The 26,918-nt window shown below is 34.2% G+C and overlaps 1 protein-coding gene across 1 annotated transcript in view; it reads right to left on the bottom strand.

The window, feature by feature from the left end:
- TUSC3 (tumor suppressor candidate 3) overlaps nucleotides 1–26,918 on the bottom strand; it is a 115,181-nt gene that overhangs the window by 14,185 nt on the left and 74,078 nt on the right. The window contains exon 7 of the mRNA XM_050337620.1: nucleotides 10,465–10,528. Coding sequence (XP_050193577.1) covers nucleotides 10,465–10,528 — 64 coding nt within the window. The remainder of the gene's footprint in view (nucleotides 1–10,464; nucleotides 10,529–26,918) is intronic.

Below are 26,918 nucleotides of genomic sequence, written 5' to 3'. Positions count from 1 at the left end.
AAAAAAAAAATCAATATGATTTTTCAGAAGTATGAAAAAAACTCATACCACCAAATCCAAAAACAAACCTCAAAAAATTGTATCAATAAACTTCAAAATTATAGATACCCTACTAAATGAAACTGACTACTAGTAAATTTGGGATACTTTTTATTAGCATACTCTAGTAGAAAATTTAATCACAGAATGCCCAAAGGGAAGAAAACCTGATCATCCCTATTTTTATTAATTGATACATCATTTATATTTTTACTTCACACATTTAGTCCTAATTAGTAGTAAGTGAGGAGTGAAAGAAGGAGAGAAAAGAGGTTGACTAGCACTTGGTTACTTTTGTGAAAAAAGCTTGGTGGTCTCATTCATATTCTGCTATATTTCTGCCAAGATTACAAAATCTGGCATTAGCATTACACACATAAAGAAACAACTACCTTTTTAGTTGCAGATCACGTAGTTGCTTAATAACACATGAGTAAAATAACTAGAAAACAAAATGTTCATTCACTGGAGCCTGTGCTCAGTTTATTGTTACCTAAAATGGGGGGAGAGATTATCATGCAGACTTTTTAATCTTTTTTGTTTATTTGTTTTGTTTTGGTGAAGGTTTTGGTTGATTGTTTTTGTTTGTTTGGAGGTTTTGTTTGTTTGTTTGGGTTCTTTTTTTTTGGCTTTGGGATGATGATTAGAACATGAGAAATTCTTTGCTGGCCCCTTAAAAGGTGGGGCATACTTCGCTGATAGAGGTATTTGTCTTAACCTTTTCCTACTAATACCTAAACCACTACAATTCCTGATATAATTTCAAAAATACTGATCACATTACAGGTTCTTTATCTCAGCCATTTCCATTTGAATTTAATTTCTACTTACATTTGAAAAATTCAAGTAAAACATGCACTACAGTAATTCTATTTAGGAAACATCCTCCAGTTACATGCTGTTCTCAAAAACAAGGTATTAGCCTCTTTTCACAGCAGGAGATTTTATTTTTTTTTTTTTAATAATGAATTGAATCATAGAATGGTTTGGGTTTGGGAAAGGGAATCTTGAAGATCATCTATGTCCAATCCCTCTGCTGCAGGCAAGGACACCTCCAACTAGATGAGGTTTCTCACAGCCCCATCCAACCTGGCATTGAACACCCACAGGGATGGGGTATCCACAACTTCCCTGGGAAACCTGTTTAAGTGCCTCACCATCCTCACAGTACAGAATTTTTTTTTCTGATACCTAACCTAAACCTACTTTTTCAAGTTGAACCCATTCCCCCTTATCCTGTCACTACATGCCCTTGTAAATAGTGTTGCCCCACCTTTCCTGCAAGTTCCTTTCAGGTACTAGAAGGTCGCAAATAGGTCACCCCAAAGCCTTCTGTTTTCCAAGTTTAACAATCCCAATCCTCTCTCTTGGACTCGCTCCAACAGGTCGATGTCCTTCCTGTGCTGGGAACCCCAGAGCTGGATGCAGTACTTCACGTGAGGTCTCACCAGAGAGGAGTAGAGGGGCTCCTTCTGATGCAGCCCAGGACACAATTGGCTTTCCAGGCTACAAGTGCACATTGCTGGCTCATGTCCAGCCTTGCACCCACCAGCACCCCTAAGTCCTTCTCAGCTGGGCTGCTCTCAATCGATTCATCCGCCAGCCTGTACTGGTACTGGGGGTTGCCCCTGACCCAGGTGCAGCACCTTGCACTTGGTCTTATTAGACCTCAGGAGGTTTTCATGGGTCCACTTCTGAAACCTGTGAGGTTTCAGGTGCCATTCAAGTCCCTCTGAAAGGCATCCTGTCCTTCAGGTGCGGCAACTGCACCACTCAGCTCGGTGTCATCTGCAAATCTGCTGAGGGTGCACTTGATCGCTCTGTGTCATTAATGAAGATATTAATGAATTAATATAGAAACTAATGAATACAAAAAGTATGGCTCTGCAATGAAAAACATGTCTCATGGCTTCTTTCAAGACAGTTTTGCTTCAGTTCAGGAAACAATGAGCAGTGACTGATACTCCACTTGCACTATTCAATTCTCACATCATAACCATCCAAGGGGATGATCTGACAGGCCTTGAGGGTTGACGAAGGAGCACGTTTAAGACACCAATTACTACATGTCTCATCTCAGTGAAGAAGGATGATTCGTAACTCCTAAGTTGAGAAAGTGGAGAATAGTCTGAAAATTATCTATTTGAATTTGAATTTACGGATGAATTGTACTCAATTGAGATGTGTTTCAGTATTTTTTTAATGGCCTGAAATCCAGTTGTACTTAAAATAACCCTGAAACATTCTTTCTCTTAAAACTTTCTGGCTTCAGCTACATCAAACAGTTTTTTAAGAACTTTAGGAAGCATTGCATGAGTCTTGGCACTGGAGTTCTCCTAAACTCCTTAAAATATGCATCTCGCAGTGATGCAGCTGGAAGTTTGCATTTCAACTATTGAAATGCCAATAAAACTATATCACTTTTTAATAATCATTTTAACAGAGCAGAGAATCAACTTGATACTGATATAGAATTTTCTATAGTGAAAATGTTGTTTATTATTAATTTGATTAGCTTCAGCTTCAATTTATAAGACTGTCTTTCTAATCCACAGATAATCTGTTGATGCTTTTAGACACTTGAGAATGGAAAGGTCATATATAAGCTTCAGAAGAAGAGAAAGATTAGGAACTATTTTAATTCAGCGGTAAAAAAGGAGCATAGACATACCTGATTAAGTTTGTGTTAAATCACTAATCAAACATTCAGGGGGTTTCAGCCTGATTTACATTCTAATTATTCATATTTAGGATCTGCTAAAACTATCTGGGAAGATGACTTTTACATTTATCATGTATGACCTTCTTGGTTATGTAAATTACATTTGTGTGGTTTACCACTGTATAAATAAATACCTTTTCTAACTTTACTTACATTGTATAATTCCTTTCTATAAATTTTCCTGCCTAGTGATATTCAAATCACAGAAATATAAACATCTCCAAAACAGGTAGATCTACAAAAGTACTTTACTTTCCTTAATGCTAAGCATACCAGAGATTCAAATAATTGAAAGAATTTTTTAAGAGCTTAATTTCTTAACTTTTAAACACAGATAAATTGCCTCAAACAAACTTCATTTGAGCTATTTATAAGTATATATAATTTTCTCTCACTATTCTAACACTGTATTTCAAATATTTACCTTATTTTGAAGTACTTCATTTCAAACACTACACCTAGTATGCTCTCTCTCCTGTTTGTCAGCACACACTTAATACTTCTGTGTGGAAACAATATCTGTCTTACTTTCCTTAAACACCTATAAATATTTTTAAGAATATCACACATTTTTTTCTACACCATAAATCTTCATCAATATGACTTTAGGCTGGCTTTTTCCTTTCCTTCATCGTTAAAGATCTATGCAATATAATAGACATAGGTTTTTTTTAGCTGAATGCACTTGAGGACTATTCCATTTAATAAAAGCTATCTGTGGATCCAAAAGGAAAATGCTTAACTTTGGACTAGTTTTCTGCATCTTGTAGTCATTCAAACAAGTACATTTATTAACAATTATCAAAACCCATTAAAATTATTAATTGAAGCCTAAAGAAACCCTTAAAAATGTCTTCAGACTGTGGTCAGTGAATACCTCTTGTTGTGTGGACTAGTGGTCAGCTATTTGCAAAAGGCAAATAATAATGGACCAACTTCCAGAGCAGTTGACAGCTAAACTACCTTTGCAGGGGTCTGCACCTCCACTGGAAAATTTCAGAGTCAGAAACTGAAAATGGTTGAAAATCACTGAACAACAGAATTGGTAATTTCATGCAGAGGACACCTGCCATCTGTGAAGGTAGTTCACCAAATCCAGTATCCTGCAATTAACTGATGAAAGATTATGCAGTATATTGCATGCTGTGTTGACAAATGCCCAACTATAAATTTAGGATCTCTGCAGATCTCTGTCACATTTAAGAGACTTTAATATCCTTCCTAAAGGATCATATTTTGAATTACTTTAGGGTCAAGCAGCAGGAGGCTGAGATAACACAAGGAAATTACTTGATTTTTTTTTTTATTTATTTTTTTCTAACTACTATCTCCTCATGTTTCATTATATTTAGGAGGAATCAGGCAGCTTCCAGAAGAGTCTGAATAGTTTACAAGTTTAACAGGCAGTACTAGTTGATAACGCAAGTAAATAACAGAAAACGTGCAGTGTGTTGTGCTGCTCTGGACATTGATTTCCATAGCTAATTAGGAAGCATGCTTAAATATGCTATAAAGTTGTGCATTTAGTTCTACCTTTATCCACCATGGTATTTTCTCTTTTTTTTCTTATCCTTAAGATCAAGCACACAATAACCCTCTCTCACTGCTTCAGTTATCATCCTCATTCACTTTACCATAATCTCTGGGGAACACAACTAGATTCCATTATGCACAAGTAACATTCATTCTGTGGTAAAGTTTCCTTATACCACAGATGCAATTAGTACACAATTTAAATTCACTCTGTAGGACAGGAAATGTCTTTCATTACAGGTGTAATTTTAATCTTACCATAAAGATTTGTCTTTTTCTTTGTAGTCAATCAAATTTCTTTTTCCTTCTCAATCAACGTCTTGTATCCACTTACACAGCTATCCTATTAAATTCTACCCTGGGAATTCAAATTAACAAATTGAAAAGACACTTCCATTTTTGCTTAGATGCATGTGTTCTATCAGCATCAACATTAACTAAATTTAACGGTAATAATGAGAAAAATTATCAGGTTAATCATAACTGCCAATACCTATAAAAAGAGTTTGGATTTATCTGTTGTATAGTAAATAATTTGTTTAATAACTGAAACTCTTTTGATGGTCAAAATATTTACTGTAACTTTCAAACTTATTCCTTAAAGACAAGACCTACTGTTCCTACAAAAAACCTATGTTATATTACATTCAAATCAGCTTTATTTCTCCAGGGAATGACATAAAAACTTGATGAAAATTCACTAGAGGTACTGATTAGTGTCTACCAAAGGGAGCAATAAAAAATTTGAAGAAATCTTTCAAATTCAACACAGCCTATCCAAATTACTATTCCTTATCTCTCTCCCTGTATCTTGATGTCCAGAGCAATATTTACAGCTAAACACTGCACACTCCAATGCCTTTTTGGTTATAATAGTCAATATACTTTATCTATGTTCAACTGTAGTTAATTACAACAGTAACAGTGATTGTGCACTTTACTGCACTTTGCCTCTCTTAGACAATGACAGCTCTTCATTCCACAGTTATCTCTCTTTTGTCTTTGTATCTTCTCTAGCAAGAGTACTACAATATCCTCGTCTTTAGTTCCTCTTCTGTATCTCTCCAAGAATGTCAAACTACTCTGCATTTCAAAAATTTGTATAAATATCTAATCATTTCTGTTCACTCCTATTATCTATGATCCCATTTCTGTCAAGAAAGTGTTGCAAGAATAGACATCAACAGCCTAGAACATCTTCTGCATGAGGAAAGAGTAGAATTTTTTAACTTGGAAAAGAAGAAAGCAAAATATGTTTGGAGAAGTCTATAAAGCTCCAAATCGAAGGGAAAAAGAAAAAAAAAAAAAAAAGAAAAAGGACTATGTCCCATGACTTAAAGTCACACAGAACATTTATTGTGCAAATTATAGGCTAAAAAAATCCTAAAGGAACAACTTCTGCATACTACATGTATTTAATCCTGAAAATTCATTACTACAGAATATTGTCCCATAATTAATTAAAAAAATTTAAAAAGAAATAAGAAAATATTAGTTGGTGACTGGAAGCTATAATATTCTATATGTTTGATCTGGCTCAAAAATCCCTGATTCTGGCTGGAGATTTTGTTCTGCCCAATCCTTCTCTGTGTACTCAACAGTCATTGCTGGACTAATACATGTGGATGTAAAATGATGGTAACTTGAGAAGATGCTAAATGTTATTTCTAAATCATAATGCGTGGCAGAATTAGGTATCTAGCACACAATCAGACTGCCTTACCAGGATTGCTCATGTGAACAAAGTCATTTGTCTGTGTAAATTATGCCATCGTAGGGTCCTTAGAGATACTCAAACTCTTCAGAAGCAAAAAAACTTGTATTGCAGACTGCACAATGCCTAGCATGTTGATAACTCCATATAAGTTACTGGTTTTATATCATTTAACAAAAAAAAAATTCTCTTTAAATAAAATCTACTCCATGCTCTTATTTTAAATAATTTTTCTCTGTGTAGTCTGACATATTTACTCTATGGTAGTTATTCTTCCATTTCTGTAATGACTTTTTTTAACTTCTCTACTTCATAGGGATATCCCTATATTGATATAATTCTACCAAACCCCCCAAAATATTATGTGTGTAAATTAAACCTAGTTGCTTGATTCACTGATTATCAAGCTGATGTGGGGATAAGCACCATTATATATGACATAATACTTGCTTCTCAATTGCAAATGATAATAAGTTTCTGTTGTTCCTAGGGAGTGAATCAAAACTGGCCAATTTGAAAGAAAAGTGAAAGCAGATATTCAAAATTCCAGCATATTTTTTTGATTATTAAATACAACAAATACAAATTAAATTTGTACCTAACTCTTACTCAGTAGTACTTTTTCTCTGGAAAGAAATATAAACATAGTTTCTTTTTAAAAAAGATCTTTTTTTTACCTTTCCATTTATAGTGGGAAGTGAGCTGTCATGTGGCATGAAAAAAAGCAAACCTTGGCTTTTGTTTTATTCCTAGGCAATAAAAAGCTAAAATATAATGGATCTCATTATTCCACCCCATAGCAAGTTCTGTTCATTTTTGAATGAAAGCTTCACTGAAGACTCCACCAATTCTACGTAGCTGGCAAAAAAATCCAAAGGGAAGCCAAAACATTATGTCAGACAAGACTGTAATTCACAATGGAACATGCCATAAACTGCAGTTTGGAAGGTTCAGATTGGAAGAAAAGCAACTTCATGTCTGTAATTACTCAGAGAGATTATGCAGTCTCCATCCTTGAAGTTTTGAAACACTTGCACTAGACAAAAACAAGAAAGACCAAATCCAGTGTTAGTGATAGTCCTTCATTAAGAGGAAGATTGCAGTCTTTGATCTTTGGAAGTCCCTTTCAACCAAAATTTATATGATTTCCATGGTTATTTCCTGAAGTTAACTCTCCAATAAAAGAGGATGGGGAGCCAAATAACAAAACTGAATAGGAGTCATGTTGTCAGCATAACGTAAACCTTTCACAGTAATAGCCTGAAAATCACAAAAGTGTATAATAAAACAAGAATCATCATATCTTGGAGGTCTTTTCCAACCTTTCTCATTCTATGACATCCATGTCTTTTCACCGTTCTCTGCTACATGCTCATGGATTGCAGCCCACAGGGTTTATGTTGGAGAACTTCATGGAGAACTCTCTCCCATGGGAGCAAGCAAGGAAAGAGTGAGAGGAGTCCTCATACTGAGGAGGAAGGACAGGCAGAGACAACTGGGATGAACCACCCATGATTCCCATTTCTCATTACCCTTCTCTGATTTAATTGGTAATAACTTCAATTAATTTCCCTGAGTGTCTTACTGTCCTTATCTTGACCCACAAGCCTTTTGTTACCTCTTGTCTCCCCTGTCCAGCTGAAGAGTGACAGAGCAGCTTTGGGGGGCACCTGGCATTTTGCCAGGGTCAACCTACCACAAGTGGCAATGAAGTTCAGCCCTATTAGCAGTCCTAGGTGGGTACACTGTCTGTGTACATACACCTGGTATGTAATCAGTAACACTGCGTAGATTTTACTGAATTTAATTTTGCTTTATAAAATAATTTAAATTGCGTATCTGACTTCTTCACAAGTCCTTCTTAACCATGTCCTAATTACGCAGCTACAGCCTGGAAAAACAGCAGATCTTTACACAGAAATCATCTGGTAAATGGGACAGAATCATGATCTAAAAACAGATATAGAAATGCAATGGAAATTCAGAGGTATTAAAAATTCACTTTATAGAGAAACACAACATTTTATTTCAACATCTAGCAAGAAGTGACAACCTTACTACTGCAAAGTAAAAAGAACCAACCAAATGAAACATGTACATTACCAGCATAGCAATGTCTTGTTTTAAAATTCAATGCATCTTTTAAACTTTAAAGGATAAAGTCAATGTACTGCTGTTTATCAATCTGGTATATTTTTTTTCTAATTCCTACGTTTTCTAGCAACATTTTCTGAATAAACAAGTAATGAAGAAGCAATGAAGCAGCTAATAATTATTACCAACATTGAAAATGTAAAGAAATACTAATTTTCATGCACAATTGTCAATATTTCATAGCAAAGATTTCATTTTGAAATTTGTGTGTGACCAAAAACTCATCTCAACAGTATTGAGCCATGAAATGAAACCTTAGAGAATTCCTTTTGCAAGTGGCAATGAACAACATCACTGAAAGGATTCTTTCAGACAGCTGCATTAATGTAGCTAGCCAACTTTCCAGTTTGAAGACAATCTCTGTCAACAAAAAGATATCACTTTAATGCCTGAGTCAGAGAAACAAAATATGTAATCAACAAAAGTTTTGTTTATTTTTAACCTTCTCTGGTTTTTGCATTTACTTTTCCCATTCTCAAGCAGTCGACTGGATTGTTTTAGATAACAGATTTGTTTGAATTGTGGCAGTTCAGGAAAAGCTAAAAAAAAATAATGAAAACATAAATTGTGGCTCTACAAAGGAAAACACAAAGATGATACTAATAAAATACATACTCTATTACACAGGAAACTTTTCATATGAAACATGATAGCTGTCTTCTGTGTACTTTTCAAAAAAATGTAGCATTTAAATTAATAATCACTGAGTTCTGACTTGGCAGTTTCCAGGTAAAGCTAGCTCTCTTTAACTCTCTCCAAGAAAAGGAAGCCAAATTTAAAAATAATGAACATAATAAACATGCTTCCAAAACTTTAACAAATACAATGTGATTTTGCACAATGTTAATTAGAGTATGATTTAAAATCTGGATAATTGACAGAATCACAGAATGGTTGAGAGTGGAAGGGACGTCTTGAGATCATCTAATCCAACCCTTCTGCTCAAGCAACCTGCTAGAGCAGGGTGTCCTGAACTGTATATATTAAGGCTTTGCATATTTTCACAGATGGAAACTCTGCAGCCACTCTGGGCAGCCTGTTTCAGTGTTTGACCACCCTCACAGTAAGAGTATCTATATACAATGATGAGATCCCCCTGAGAGTCTTCTCCAAGTTAAACAGTCCCAGCTCCCTCAGCTGTTTCTCGTAGGAGAGCCCCCTAATCACCTTTGTGGCTCTTTGCTGGGCTCACTGAGCTAATTCTACTTTCCTGTACTTTCCTGTACTGGGGGACCCAGAATTGGAAACAGTATTAAAAGTTCAACTGCAAATACTACATTTACTCCGCAAAATATGATCCTCACTTTGAAACCAAATTAATAATGGCTATTTATGAAGCATATAAGGTTTCACAGGTAGCAAAACGGATGCCAGGCAAATGAAAGGAAAAAGATGTAACAATGGTGTTCTCTTTGGATAGTAAATGCCAAAGATGAAGGTAGGTAGGGAAGTTAAGAGTAAGGGCAGGTTTTAAGACAACATAATTTCAGGGAGAGAATGAGAGAGTACGCACAACCATAAAACTGAGATCTAGTTATTACTTTAAATTGTGAAATACTATTTGCTTGCTCCCCTCAGAGGAAGGCGTTTGTGATGGAACTAGACTTAGTTGTTCTAACATTAACAATGGTTAATGGTGACTAGAGTTTTTACTCAATGAATAAAGCTGATGAGAAGCAGGGTTTAAAAAACCCAGAGCATATAAGGTTTTCTTACAGTTTATTAAGACATATTCACAAAAAAAAAATTTCATTTAATTTTATCTGACTCAATAAGAATGAAAGACTAAAAGGTAAAAGTAGTTCTCAAGAGTCCGTGAGGAGATGATGTCAGATCAAATGTGATTGAGTTATTTCTTTCAAGAAGTAGTAGTAAAATGTCTAGATTAGGTAGGGAAAAAAAATCCAAGGACTACTGGAGGACAAATCATCTTCGTGCATGATTGGTTAATTTCTGTATGCTTTTCTTGACAGTAAAAAGAAATAAAATTAATTTTCAATGACTTTTTAACTATTATAACCTAGAGTAAAAAAAGAAGAAAATTAGTTTCTGCTATGAAAAGGTAACACTGAAGGCATAAGATTAACAAAGGATATAACAAAGTACACATTAGTGAAAGGAATCCAGGTATACTTGGCAGTAAATAGCAACAACATTGAATATTTATTTCAACATATAGCAAGTAAGGCAAAATACAATACCTGCTCAAATGTTCAGCTATTCTCTGCCAGAGCAATTTTATTTAACATCACACTGTGCCTCATCTTGATTTTTTTATATTCATCACCACTTTGAAGGATACTCAGCAGAAGAATAATATGTGATTCTGCAACAAACTGAGCCTGACTGCTTCCGTGTATGTAACTCTGTAAAATAAAAATGAAAAACAATCTTCTTTAAAACAAAGAAATCCACTGAAAATGGCACAGCTGGATATGTGAGAATAAAACCCATTTTGCGGAAAAATGCAGGCAGCAACAGCTAGAAATTAACAGCACAGTTTATGTATGTATGTTTAATAAAAAGGAGTGTTAAAAATAGTATATTTAGGCAAAGCATGTATATACAGTGAATGCAATGTTTCAAATATCACGTTATACTGGACTCTCTTTCACACTGCTGCTACTGTGGAATAAAGGACATACATTTATTTGCTTAGGAGATACATTTTTTGAGAAGGTAAGTGATGAAATCAAGGACATGCATCAGCATGGCTTTTACAAAAGTGAAAACTGAACCCTGACTCTAAAAAAATAATTTGACTTTAGTCTTTCTTAGATTGAGTGAAGTTTCTTTATATCAAGTATATTTCATTTTTCTCCAATAAGGTACAATTGATTCCATCAAAGATCCTAATTTGTAAACTGTCTTGTTTAAATGGATATGTTGTGAATGCAATAGAAGTTAATACTAGGCCTAACACAGCCTACTTCCCTCTTACTCCAAATAATTATTGTTAATGGGCTCCTTTTGTACATTTATTTTTAAGAACTTACAGCACATTTGTGAAAAGCTGTTAGTATTTATTGTTAACTAGCTATGATAGCAAAAAACAAACAAAAATTTGAAGGACTGCAAACATGCACAAAATGAGGGAGATGCTGTGTCTTCTTCTACTATATCAATTACAAATATTGAGTACAGTTTGTCATACTATTCTATGTGAAATTAATTATGTCCATGTTTGCAATGTATTATTTACATATATTCTTCTTAGGCACAGATACAATTTTCACCCCAACTAAACAGAAGAAAAACGCTCACACCTATTGAGGTAAAGAAACAGAAAACTTTTTGCCCTCCTTATAGATGCAGGGTTTTGTTAATTTGTTTATTTTTTAAGTCATACATGTTGCTTTAATTCATTTTATTCTGAATAATTCTGGTGGAATACCATCCTTGTCATGATTCAGAACAATTCAGATTTGAAATACAAAAGAATGCCTTTTTCCACAGTAGTTAAGCTCTGATTATGTGGTGTCAGATCATGTATTTCATAAGAAATTATAAAAGTTTTTACTCAGTAGATGGTTATCTATTGCTTTCAGAATTCAATCATATTATACTCATTCAAATAACCAATTCAGAGCTAAACCAGACAAGATCTTCATGTATCTAAAGATTCCATCTCTCAGAGATATACTTTTTCTTTAAGAAGATAAAAATCACTGATCTCATAAGAATATCTCATTGCAATATGATATGACAATGAGCCAAACTGTATTTCTTGGGTTTTTTTGTGTGTCTCCTTATAAATCTCACAAAGGCTAAATATACATAGATATATATATACACACACATATATATAACACAAAGAAAAGAAGAATATTTCAGATTAATAAAAATTAATGACAAAGTTAAAATGTTTGATATATTGTGTATTCTGACTCAGACGTGACCTCAGTCCTGTGAAAAGGAACCTTCTGTCATTATTTCTCATGCACCTAAAGCAATATATATACAAGTAGGCATGCATAAACACCTGCAGGATCTGGATTCCAGTGTGCCTAATAAACATCTCTTTCTTTTGATCACAGCACAAAGTTATAGTCTAAAGCTTACAGTGATTACAATATATATAGTGTATTTGTTATTACAATGGGAACTGAAATAATAAATGAGCCTTTCATCAGAAAAGTGTAACAGGGTTTAGTAGCCCTAATTAGTTATTAAATACCTATATGCATTTATACATCATCACTACTACTCTTTCTCTACACACATGATAAATTGAATGAAAATGCACATTGGGAACTAAAGACATATACTCTATGTTGAAGAGATATTATTGTTATCACTGATTAATAAAACTGGTTGTTACAGGACTACTAGGACTATAAATGCCTTATGTATTTGTAAAACATTTAGATGAGAGATGTCATTTTTATTCTTACGATTTATACTTTGCTAAAGTAAATTACTTTTCACTTCCTCTTATGGTAGCAATTTAATTCACTGTAACACCATTGAAAGAATAGAATCCAAAGTTTGCATATAAACAAACATACATGCAGACACTATATGAAAAAATCGTTACTTTCCTCAAAACAATTTGCTGACATTATATTGTTTAGCTTTCTTCCTAACAAGGACAACGAACCTCACCTCCAAAAAAGGAAAATTTTATGGTAATCCTTCTGATGACAAAAATCTGTCCCACACTGGGGAGGAATCATATTTCAGGTGCTAGTCTTCATCACCCAGCATAGTAACTGTATTTAAAAATATCATTCAAGTTTGTGTGACTTCTGGTTTCACTTAGAAATAACAAATAACTACTAATAATTTTTTAATGAAATAGCACAGTTTCATAATCCTGTAGCTGTCAAACCCATACGGTAATGATGTTTTGAAAAATGCCAGCTAATATGCTCTCAACTCTGAAAATTTCAAGTATGATTTCTCAGTAGCTATTCAGACTTGGAAAAATTGACAGAAAAAACCATGTAAGCTGAGGATGATCAGAGTTTGCAGTAAATTGTTTACAATACTGTCCATGTAGACTACTTAAAATGCAAAGCTGAAATGCCACAAAGAAAAGATTAAAAGTCATAAAAATATAACAAGATCATTACTGGTCTTTTAGTCATATTCTGATTAAAAGAACTTAAGGCAAAATTTTATGTGTTACAGAAGTAGTTTAGTGATTCAATGTAATACTCTAGCAGGGTTGGTATCACAATAATATAAGGCTTCAACTGTTGGAAAGACATTCTCAGAAATTTATCCTTAGAATAACAGAATCATAGAATGGTCTGGTTTGGAAGGGATTTTTAAAGGCCATCTAGTCCAATCCCCCTGCAGCAAGCAGGGACATCTTCAACTAGATCAGGTTGCTCAGAGCACTGTCCAACCTGACCTTGAATGTTTTCAGGGATTGGGCACCTATCACCTCCCTGGGCAACCTATGCCAGTGTCTTGCCGCCCTCATGATAAAAGTTTCTTCCTTATATCTAGCCTAAATCTATCCTCTTTTAGTATAAAACTATTACCCTTTGTCCTTTAAAACAGGTCTAAAATGTTTGTCCCCATCTTTCTTGTAAGATCCCTTTAAGTACTGAAAGTCTGCAACAAAGTCCCCCTGGAGGTTTCTCTTCTAATTCGTTGTTAAGATAGGAAATCTCTGTGATAAAATCCTAAAAACAACAAGAAATTTAGAGCAGAATATTTTTTCCTGCCTGTTGGTTAAATTAACGAAGTAATTAGTTTTATTACAGGATGTAAAATATTCATTTTTATATCAGGATTTAACCAGTCTCTTGAAAGATAAAAGTCCTTAAGAAGACAAAATAATGAAAAGAAAGACAGTCTCATTATCACTATTAATTAGGTGAGATAAGAGTCCTAGTTGCCAACTAATACTCAGTATAATGAACTAGATAGATACAGTTTGTTTGCAAATGTGGAACTTGAGCCAACCAAATAAAAACCTAAAACAAAGAACCCTGACTAGAAGACCTGAACCAGAGTTAATTTGAAAACTGGCTGATGAATATGAATTTCTGGCTAAATGTCTCATAGGGATTAAGGTTGTAATCATATTTCTTTAAATGTAAGTTGCTAAAGGAATAGCCTTGCTCACAAGGAAGTGGATGTTCTTTGATTTAGTTCTGGAAATGTTACATGTACATTAAAAAACTAGTAAGAGACAATTGTTACATACTGCTCTGCTCCCAGAGAGAGGACAGAAATGGCTAAAAGCAAAGTGAGTAGCCACCTTAAAGACAAAAACTAAGCTTCATCTTTGTTTGAGAGGGTAAGAAATCTCAGATTAACAGGAAGAGTTCACCAGTTCAAAGCCACTTTGTTAAAATATTAAATAAGGCAGATGTTTACTGTCCAGTATTGACTTTAAAAAAAAAAAAAATTAACTGTTAACTTTGTGCTTTTACAAGTGTCCTTAGGTAGATTTTTCTTTAAAGTTAACTAGCAATAAATCTGTGTATGATCAATAGAGTCCTCAAACTGCTTCCCCAAGACATTGTTCTCCAAATACTCAAAACAGCACCATGTTGCATCTCCTCTATAGCTGTGAGTCAGCCAGAGCAATGCTAGTGAAGTATATAAAGTGGCAGACTTTTGTAGGGATGAAGGATAAGCAAAGTAATTTGCACTTCACAGCATATTGTGAATCACATGAATTTACGGCAGTACCTCATCCCATTTCTTATGAGGAATGGATCTTAACCACCTCACAAAGGAATTACCAGTTCTGTTTTTTCCCCAATGCACTTTCAGACCCACTTTCTAAACAGACAAAAAAGAGAATAGAAGTTTTCAGAAGATAAAGCTGTAGTATTCAGTGTAAAAATTATGGTAAACAGCTTTTCTTGAAAAAAGAATGGTGAGAACTTTATGGCATTTGTCCTTGTGCTCTTCCCTACAGGCATATGAAGACATACCGTGAAGCCAATTGAAGCATAGATTATATTTGTACTGACACATATTTATGCAAACGTACCCCCACAGACCAGTTTTGTACACTGCAATGGCCACTGACTCATCAAATTTTGAAATTCATGAACATCTGGGACTCAAAATAGAATACATTTAAAGATACATTTTTAAAGGAATATTGAAGAATTAGCTATTTATCAATTCTCAAGGTAAAGAAAGGATCTGGTCACATGTGAAGTTTCTTTATTCTCTTATTACTTCTTTCCTCCTATGAGAAGATTGCTGAATGACCTACATGCAAGGCAGATATTCTCATAAAATTTTATTTGAAGCTACAAACTATTAAGACACCAAGAAGTGAGATTTCTGTTTTGCTATCATTTCTGCTTTTCGACACTGAATCCATTTAATATTTGGAAGCTCTGTGAAGCCTATCTGGCTGCAAATGCTCTAGGCAAATGCTTTAAATAGATTCATGAATAAGCTCTGTCTTTCTCTTTCATTTTAACGATATCAAGAGGGAGGACTATGAAAGATGTGAAGATAAAGTCTATCAGAACAGAGACAATCATAGCTTGAGCAGAAACCTGTACAGCCACACAACTACTGTTGCCACACAAGACATGCAACAGTAAATGCTTGGCTGGTAGGACTAGAAGGGAAACCAAAACCTGAATAATTCACACTTTGAACAACCAGTCCTTTTCCAACTCCAACGTTCTCCTGTCTCAAGTCAGGTTTCACAGAAGCTATTTGAACTGTGAACTGGAATAATCACATCCCTAGATCACGCCATTTTCTTTGCCAGTGACAAAAAATTGTTCAATGCATGCATATTTTTACAAAACTTTATTAAATATTTATCTACTATTCATATACTCATTAAATATTTTGTGTTATGGAACTGCAGATGGTACATATTGGCATATAATACCACACCAGGATAGTAAAGGATAACAGCAATATAATATACCTTTAAATTCCCCTAAATGCAGAATGTGCTTTTGATTTCCCTTCAAGAGTGATAGTTGTAATGCCTCAGTAATATCCTTATGTATAATCTGTGCTCTTCCATTCCTTTCTGTTACTGCAATGTAAATAAACCAGAAACAAAGTAAGGGGAAATAAGGCCTCTGTGAGATGTGCTAATTCTCAAGGCAAGGAGAATTTGTGGAGTGCCCAAAATTAAAATGTGATTTCAGGTGCTTCGCTCCTCTTAAAAAAATCACTGTGTTTATTTTCCATTAGTATGTACATGAAGGATGCTAGGATAAAGGGAGCTGATTAAACTGAGTTGGGTTTAGTAATAGCCTAAGATACAAAGCTACTTCATGAAGTATAATCATTTTGGAAAACTGAGAAATAACTTGTCCCGAGTTTATGAGATATGACATGCATCTAATAAAAAGTATATTGAAAACAAATCAAAAGCAGACAATTTTGCTAATAATTATTCATAGTGATAAGATGAACTTGGATTGTATGTTGAAGAAACCTCTAGATGAAGACTGTCCCTGGAAGGAGACAACAGGCCAAGTTCAAGCTAATATATCTAGAAAGAAATGAAGCAACACAGTAGTTAACTGCCCCAAAGAGAGACTTAAGAATTCCACACCATTAGGATAAACGTTATTAATCTGTCTTCTTTTACTGCATTAACATTCAGGGTGAAATTCATCAGAGAAAGGAACATTACAGAAGGCCATGGATTACTTAATTATGATCGAGCCTTTGGAATGGCATTTTTAATTAAAGACCACCAATTTTGCCAAGAACACACATTAGATATAAGAAGTTGTTCCTTTCTTTTAACTTAGAGAAGGTTCTTTTTCCCCTTTATCAATTCAAATTTATATGTCCTCCAGGTCCAGGAGTACTATGACTTTCAGCAGTCTTTAAATGTTTAAAAAATGAAAGTTCTAAAATATTCTCTCACAATATCATTACAACACCTTATCATTTTAAGTGTGAGTGCAGAAAAAGATTAAACATTTTATGGAGAACAAATAATTCATTCAGTAAAGCAAACACTTTGAAATCAAACATCAAGGTATATTAATGAATGTTTTATTGTGTGATTTCATGATCTCAACTACATTTCTTCAGACAGGTTTTCTTCTATGTTAACTATGTAACAGTTCAAAAGCAGCTTAAACTGCCCAGCAAGACTGAGAATAAAATCTTAAGCAGCTCAAAAGCCCTAGCTTTCTGACTCTGTGATTGCAGCTATCTATTGAAATATTATGTTTTGTAAAAACAGCACAGTTTCACATAGCTTCACTTGAAGCATGCTCTCCAAATATGCTTATTTTATTCCTACATAGTAGTATCTGTTTAGTTCATACTGATCAGAGTTTTAACTTGCTTAAGGAAGCAATAGGGGACTTCCTGTGAAGCCTAGGCAGGTGTCTGTGAAAATCTGAAATAGAAGCCTAATCTGATTCCCTGCTTTCTTTCCATCACAAGAGATACTATTACCTGCTGGGGACAGCACATGTACAGTGACCTATTTTCCCAGTAGCAGCCAGCCCTCAAAAGCCTTATTGTGACCACTGATGTGAAAAAACATGAGATGATGCTGGTTTGGGCCTAAGTTATTCACGTGTGAGAATGGCTACCAACTTAGAACCTCTGTTATCATGTGGATGTGATTTACAGAAATAATTATAAACTTTTTTTGCGACAGAGGACATGGGACCCAGTAATATGGATATGAGTTTATTTCACAGAAATTAAACAACACCGAAACTGAGTAAATAAATATATGAAATCCCATCTCAAAAACTAAAGAAATGCAAAAAGTCTTCACTCTGGTTCATTTACTACACAGCTCAGAAACCTCTGACAAGTCTAATCACACATTAATGCCCAATAGTTAGGATAATGTACAAGTATTTATTAGGGCAATTTCTTTTATTGTAGATACCCAGATATAAAAGGGACATCTGCAAGTGATACTTAATGGCTTCAAAATTTAATGTAGTATTAAACACAAAAGTTTAAATCTAAAGTTGGTTCTAACAGAAATCCTAAATAAATGATTTTGCATCTCTGGTGAAATGAAAACCACATATGACAGTAAGAAATGTGAAGTCAGCTATTTGAGACAATATTTTTTCCATGAATCTTCATTTTATTTAATAATCAAACAGAAGTACTCTAATTTAATACTAAGTCACTTGAAGGAAACAATTTCTTTTGAACAGCTACTAGCTTTATAAACATCTCCAACTCAAATATAAGCCAACTTGATGAAAATTTCATGTATTATATTCCTAGTAAGCAGTCTCACTAAGTAATGTCTCTAAATGAAATTTAATCCAGCTCAGTTATAGACCAGCAAGACCAGGACTAACAAAATAGCTGAAGTGCACACACCAGCACACACAAAATGGCAAGGGACAGAACTACCAGAGGTCTTAGTTATGCACTTCTAGTGATTTTATTCAGCTTACACTCAAGCACTTGACTCTAAAAAGTAGTAGAATACCTAGGAAATCAACATTGGACCCTCCAAATAAAACTCCTTGTATTTATAACTTTTCCAGCATCCTTGGTGTGATAGTTTGTGATTAAACATGACCATAAATCGTATCAGCCACTTTTGAAAGGAGAGTTTAATAGCTATGGATGAATTTAATCCTTTTAAAGAAATATTTAATGTTGAATTTTTTAAAGAGTTTATATAACACAGATACACACAACAATCTCATATAGACTCTTTCATATATTAATTAAATGAATATGAGCTACCATGCCTGACCTCACTGCTGTGTTCACCACTGTCTAACCAAAACTGAGTCAAGAGACAGCAACCAGTTTTCACAGGGCTGTCTGGCTGGAACAGGCTGTGCTGGCTGCCTTCTACAAAGTCCATCTGGCATCGAGCACAGCATATGATCTGGGTTTCAGCCCTAGAGCAAAAATGGAGAAATGTTGCCTTACTTTAGCAGACTAGCAGGATGAAAAGGGTAGTTGGTATAATTTAAAACAGTATTATAGAAATCCTGGTTTATGCTGCTGCTTTGGTTGTTCCTAGGCAGCTTTTATAGCTATGCTGCATTATTTAGGGTGCCTAGAAGTGCTATCAAAGGAGCCAGCTAATCAAACGAGTCTTGCAAATCCAGAAACTGTGAACTCTCTGCTCAGATATACAGAAGCTTTGATACAACCTGCTGAATAAGAATTAATTCTGAGGGACTTTTCCAACATTTATTAAATCACTAAATAATAAGATGACAAAAGATGCAGCAATCCTTCAAAGAATCTTTACTTTGTGGGGTTCAGAAAAAACACAGAACTTAAACTCTCATTAGGAATAAAACATTAGTACCTTTATTATTAGTTAATTTCCAAGTTACTTAATGGATTGGCATGGAAAAAATGCCTTCCCTCTGACTGGGCATTAGAACACACAGTACCCAGGTGAGAGACTTTAACAGAGACCAACATTTCCAGGATCTCTGAAACAGCATTCTGGTAGTTTGGGGAAGTTTGCATGACACAGCTTAGCCTAGTAGCCTAAGGAAAGGAAACTTTTGCAACTGTGATGCCTTGCTCAACAACTTGACTCCTTTTTATCAACTTAAGAAAGATGGGAAAAAATTCTTAGAGAAAAAGTAACATTCCTACACATTTCATTATAGCTGGAAAACCAAAGCAGTGATTCTAATGAAAGAAAAGCTGTGATTAAAGTTCAGCTGTTAATAGTTGTTTTTGGAGTATGGACTGCTTACTTAACACATGGAAGCCAAACTACGATACTTCTAATTAGGAAACAAAAGAAATTGAGATGTTTTTCATGAACAGAATTCACCTAAAAATGCAAACACGTTGGTAATGAGAACTATTTTCTGAACTCCCAAATATCTCTTTAGTTTTTGCTCTCATTCTGATGCTAAGCACCATATGGGATATATTTCATTGGTCTTAAAAAAAACCAAACCAAAACAGTCTAAGGTAAAATATGCACCTAGACTGCTGCCATGCATCTATTCCACAGTGTGGGAGTGTGATGATCTTCACACTATTGGTGTTCTGTCAATGAGTGGTCATGGCAAAACAAGAAAGACAGCTACTGTATAGTACACCGTAAGTTTTCCTTATAAATTATAGAGATGGAAGAGCTGAAATAGCCATTCAGTTGAGCTCATGTTGTTGGTGTTATTTAAATCATGGTTTAAAATATATATGTAAAATATTTGTGAACTCAGAAGATGTTTTTAATTTCTTAGTCAGGACCTGTGATATTTTCTCTTTTGAAATTTCAAAGTGTTCTTTTGATTCGATTTCAAGCTGTGAGGTAAAAAAGGTAGTTTCACCTGAATACTGAAGTGCTGGAAGTAGAAGTGAAGACAGACAGACTTTACTATGACACTCGTTTCCAAACAGACTATACTGAAATCAAACAGCTGTGAAAACACACACACACAAAAAAAGGTGCAAATTCCAAATTACCCCAAAGCTACAATCCAATTAACAACAACAGGGGAATGTGAGAATAATCCTGTATTTCATGTAATTATCTTCCCCAAGCGAAATGGTCACTGCCCTTAACTCTGCTACAGAGAGTTCAAGAGAGATGTTTTAAACTGTTCCAGGTACAGGTTTTGCGACGACAACTGACTGCAAACTTCCCAGTAAATAAAGTCAATTTTTTTGGATTTGCAATTGCAGAGAAATTTGTCCAGTACAGAGGAAATATCTGTATATTTGGAATGCAGCTTTTTTAATGCTAATTAACTAGGAAGGTGAGACATACTAGGCAGGAGTGAATAGGCATGCAAAATTGAGCATGAAAAATTAGTCTATATGATTGACTAGTTAGGTATATGCCAGAGAGGAATGCCATGCTATTCTTTCTTGCCAAAGCAATTTTTAGTACCATCTGAAGCACAGTCTGTGTAGCAATTTATAAACCTTAGCACTTACTTTAAAAAGAGGTATCTAAGTGAATAAAGTATAAAGTAACAGATTCAATTGATTGAATTTAAAAGTTTATTTCTTGAGTAGGATTGTAGGCCTCTGAACTCCTTTCAAACTACACCTTAGTGAACACTGGATTATTCTTGAGAGAAAGACTGACAGCTAATTGCCAAAACTAGAACAAAAGAAAATGAAGTCGTAGCTGCCATGATGGGCCAAAGTCACATTTGTAGTAATGTATTGGTGTATGGCTATTTGTACATCAGAACTTTTTTCTTTATAATAGCAACAACAAAATTATATTTGTGTGACACACATAACTGTTTCAAATACTCTGAAGTTTTATCAAGCAAGTTTTATAACATATTTTTTATTTCATGTCATATAGCAGAAACACTCATATATATGGCTGCACATCCTGGAGTTTTATATCCTTATACCCTTTGCCATTATGTGATGGTGAACCAAAATAAAACCTTAAGAATTAATATTCTTTATTAAAAACAATTTTATGTACCACACTATGCAAGTACATAAAGTATCAACATCTAAGTCAGTGAAAAGGGCAAAACATTTTCACTGCCACAGGAGTTTTGTTATTCTGTTCAGATTTAGGTGTAATTTATCATCTGACATTGTTGTAATAGGGTATCATTTCAATTATCTAAAGCTCTAAAGCTGACATTGCAACTTCATTACATAGTCTCACTCCACAGCATTACATATTAATATTACTCCTGAGATAAAGAGAACATCTCATCGAATTTTTTAAGAAAACAGAATTTTAGGCTGGCATGCATTAATTGAGAGAAATTTATTTACACTCTTTCTTCAAATCTTGTTTGTCCAAAACATTTTTTCGGTGTGTTGTTTAATTTCTTTTCTCCTCATTCTTCTACAGGCCAACTTAGTAACTTTGACTATAATGGAAAACTGAAATCTACATGAGAGTTTTCTTAATGAAAAAGAGGTATATGCTTATTATCTTCTTCCCAGTACAATCTCTCTCATTTGGTCTTTCTGCTGACTAACATTTAAGATCACAAAGAAGCAGTCATTTGGAAAAAGAGACTATGGAAAAATACAGGCCTCCTAACACAATGGTACAAAAACTTCAACACAGAACTGAATGCCTATAAAAAAGGGTCAAAACTAAATTTTTAATAAGTTTTGCTGTACTGTTTTTAAAATTCCTCTCAGTTTTCTTGAATAAGCCTATGGTAATCAGAATTGTACAGCTCAGTTACTAAAAAATGCTCAGTGTTGCCCAGAGCAATTTTTTGCATGGTATATTAGGTCTAGTTAGCAAATTGGAAGAAGCACTGCTGACATGACATAGAAACTGAGAAAATGAAGCCTTTAGCAGGACAAATTGAGAATAAAGGAATCAGTCCATGTCTAGAATATAAAATTTGAGAGTAGGCACACCTGACAAATAGGAATTTATTTCACAATAAAAAATGCTTTAAATCCATCATTTATGAAGGCAGTTATAGGAGTCACTTATTTAAATTCATTGCTTAATGCACTGGCAGATGCTTCCTAATTATTAGAATGTAAGAGTTTGAGAACATTTTTTCAAAGGATGTGCTACGCCATTAAGCATCTTGTACTTCAGCAACTATCAAATTTGTGATGATGTATTTTATAAAGTTATGTTTATGGTGGCAGGCATTCACTTAATACACCATAAAAACCAATAGCTAAAAATTTTATGTTATGACAAAAAACCTCAGACCTATTTGCTGTGTTATCCTTAGCAAGTATTCCAGCCAGCAATGAATACAAATCAAATGCTGCTGTCAGCAAGATGAGTTGCATTTCAAGTTCCTTCCATCAGCTGTCTCCAAGAAAAAAACCCAAATAGTGAAGAATCAAAAAGTTCCAGGATTGCAAAAACCAACACAAATCTTATAGACATTTAGAATTATCATTACGTTCAAGCTTATACTAAATTATCTTAAATGCTAGCTATACCTGGAGGGGGATCAATTGAATGCTGGATGTCCATGTATTTGGAACAAGGAAAACTGGGAATTATATGATGCCAAATGAAAAATTCTCTGAAGATGTTATAGGTGCTTGTTCATATGAGATTTTGATACTTGCACTACAGTATACAAGGAAGTTACAAATATTACAAGTACTGAATTGTGAAGTTGTAGTATGCTTTCAGCTCCGAAAAGAGAGAATAAGCTTAGCCTTATTCTACAAATGCCAGAAGTCTGAGTTATTTGATGCTCAATTATTGTGCCTAGATACATAAAATAACAAAGTTGTACTTTCACAACACATTTAGTGTTTCCAAAATAAATAAATTACAGGCAATTAAAGTGGACTGAAATGCAAAGTAGAATTTTGAGAGCGAATACAACACCTCATTATACATTATTCTCTTTTCTCTGCAGTAACAGAGAAGAAAACCTGGCTTGGCAGAAATGAGGGCAGCTTGCAAGTAAGTACCACTAATTTGGGCAAAGTTGAAAACCAAAAAACTTAAGACACCTCACTTTTTAGAATAGCATATTAATTAACCAGAAGAAGGTAAAATACTGATGTCAACAACAAACTTTACATTAAGAGTATTCATATGTTCAAAGTAGAAACATTGAAGCCTGAAGTAGAGATGAGATGAGAACATACTAAGAAGAAAAGGCAAAGAGCAGTGTCGTGTCTCAGGACACTGTAAAGAAGGCAAAAAAGAGAGGAAAGGGCTAAAATAAATAAACAAAAGAAAAAAAAAAACAGAGAAGTTAAAATTGTTCAGAAGAATTTCTGAAAAGCTGACATACCACAAAGGAGATCACAGTGAGTAAATCCAGGGAGATGTATAAGGTTTTGAAGGCTTTTATGGGTTAAACTGCAAGTGAGAGATGGAGTAGAACAGAAATATCACTGTAAGAAACCATACAAAGAAGAATCACAACAAAATACTGATTAAGCAAGAAAAAGAATATCACAGTGAAATATAAATATAAACGAAATCTAGAATATATACATAGATTTTCTTCCAATTAAAGCGAGAATAGAAAAGTTACAGGTTTGAAAAAATGTTTCTACTGATGTTCTCAGGCTGAATGGCAGTGAAGTGCTTTCAGCCTATGCAGCCCAGAGATGCGGACAACACTGATATGCTTGCTAAGACCAGCAGTAAGTGAAAAGAATATAAATTACACTATATTCTTTTGTGCTCGTATTTAGTGCTTTGTGCTGAAGATGGTTCTGAAAAGAATTTATGAAACAATAAAGCCAGAAATACTAATTTAAGAGAAAAAAATACACTTTATACACAAATTAAAACATTATTTTAATAATTTAAAATATATATTTATACTAATATTACTAATAATATTTATTATTATTATTATTATTATATTTCTATATAATATATTGAACCATGGCATTACAGTGAATACTCTGCTGCAAAGTTGCAGATATAAAAACATCTGAGTGATTTGCTGTCTAGCAAGGTGCAAAACAAAGCTAGTATTATCCCACCTGTAAAAAGTTGCAATATAGTGAAAATTCTGGAATACTTTTCTCAGTAATTTTATGTATGCATATAGTGTATGGATTATTTCATCATATGAGGAACTGTAAGAATAGGTCAATAGTATTCACATACAAGGAAGAAAATTTTACATCCCAAGACAAAAAAAACCAACCAAAGGTTGGAAAAAAGGAAAAAAAAAAAAAAAAGAGTAAGATTCTATATGAAGGAGAGAAACTGAATAAGTTAAGGACTGTACATTGTCTAGTAAATTAAGATTTGGAATTGTTCAAATTAAAATTAATGCAGAAGAACAGCCTAACAAACTGACCAAAGATCTTGAAGCAATGTCAGAGAGGTCTGTATTCAAGCACATTTTTAAAAATGTTCCAGTTATGAACATTTATGTCATATTTTATGTGGCTTATGTAGTTGTAAATTTAGCATTCAGTTACTTTTATATATCACATTCTAGATGACTGAGTTCCTTCAGAACATTCACGAACTTTATCAATTTTGAAGTAATTAAATACTATTTTCCTCTCTTCTTGGCACATAGAAAGGTCCAAGTTCCGTATTTTAAATTATCAACATTACAGTTGAACTACTGTATCTTAAATTTTCTGTTTAAGAAGTACTTTTCCCCCAACCTTTTGTTCAAAGTCAAAAACTTTTGTACTCTATTTGTGGCACCCATTATTTTAACACAAACAGTGATTTCTCAGAGTACCTTTTAATTAAAAATGAAAAAGAAGAAAGTTTGATACACACCTCTCTGGTTTATACATGGCATGAAGCCCTAGTTAAAAAACTTCAAGGTGACTTTGACCTAATCAGATTTTCAGTCCCATGATACTTGCAGAAGAAGTTTCTTAGTACCTGAAATAATTTGGGTGAAATGCTGATTCAAAAAAAGTCAATAAGCATTTCACTATTGATTTCAAAAGAGCCAATATTTCATTCTGATTGTTCATTGGTGATAAAATTTCAGAACATTAATATTTAGAAAGATATATAATATTGAGTAAGCCACATAATTGCATAGGAAAAACCATAAAGTAAAACCATTTACTCTATAGTAAAGAATTTCAATATAACACATTTGTTTCTACATAACATTTAGCTGCAGAAGACTAAACTGGCCATCACAGGAAAAAAAGAATTCAAGCATTCAATATGAAAGAACAGGTTCTCAAATAACCTCAGGCAAGAGTTCAGCAGGTAAACTGCGAGCCACATTTCTGGAGGCAAAAAATGTCTTTCTCCTGAGTTCCTTCTAAATTGACCTGGAGAGTACTTATTTAATGAACCAAAATATGGCTTACACTAAGCGATTGGACGAGAAAAAAACGTAGGGAAGCTTCATGATATCCTCCTAATGATCCACATCCAATCTGGTATCACACACTTAGCATTTGAAGTTTCTTTGAGGTGAGGTCTTTTCTCTGCCCCCTGTCAGAATATTTCTTTTAATTTTTACTTTGTTTTTCATCATGAGCGAACTATTACCTGCTTACTCCAAAAGTTAACTAACAGGTGTAGCCCTGACTTTTACTGCAGTGTCTACCTCAACAAGGAACAGTGATGGCTTAAAGCTACTGTATGTAATGTAAGTGCTAACCCTTCTCAAAGACTATGAAGGGAAGAAGATATGATCACACATCAGGAAGAAAAGAGACCATCACAGTCCTCAAAATACTATCTCTAAGATCTCTCAGCTTCTCCTAGTAGGAGAAGTCTCTGCCGATCCCATCTAAGCACCTCTTTTACATGTCATAAAACCCCCTTAAATGATAGGGAATGCAGCACCTGCCTTGATAAAGTACTCCAAAGTATAAGCTACACTAGGAAGTACATTTTTATATCTTTGCCTAAGCATTTTAAGAGCTACCTATTACTGAACATCTTTTCTGTTTTCAAGTATATGTCTCCAGTGATCCATATTCCCTCAAAAGCTAATCTGAACAGCTGGCATGCATTGCGACTGCACGTATTAGCAGGATTACATATTGCTCCCTACCATTCCACATTTTTCCCTTCCTCTCTATACCTTGCTAACTCCAAAGAATGTGAATTAGTATATACACCACATAAATGATGTGAGGGTATTCCAGTGTGACACAAAGACAGCTCTAGTGTGACTGCACAGAAGACTCTTCAATCTTGCAGTAACAATAGAAATCCATTAGCTTCTTTGTAATAACCAACTACTGGAAATCTTTATTCTTGTGACAACACAGTACTTTCACATCTCTTGAAGTGCACATACCTGAATAATTTGCAGTCAAATTTTATTAAATTTTCTGGACAAAAGGAAGAATTACTTTGCACCTGAAGGTCATCTTTTCACTACTCAGACATGCTATTAATGACACTACAGCTTAATACTGATGTTTAGATTATGGTTTAGAATGATTCCCTTAAACCTCTCCTTAAGACAGTGC

Source organism: Myiozetetes cayanensis, unplaced genomic scaffold (assembly GCF_022539395.1).
Source record: "Myiozetetes cayanensis isolate MyiCay16 unplaced genomic scaffold, myiCay2020 scf7, whole genome shotgun sequence".
NCBI lineage: Eukaryota > Metazoa > Chordata > Aves > Passeriformes > Tyrannidae > Myiozetetes > Myiozetetes cayanensis.
Note: the sequence above shows the minus strand (reverse complement) of the source record. Positions and strands in the feature narration are given on the sequence as shown.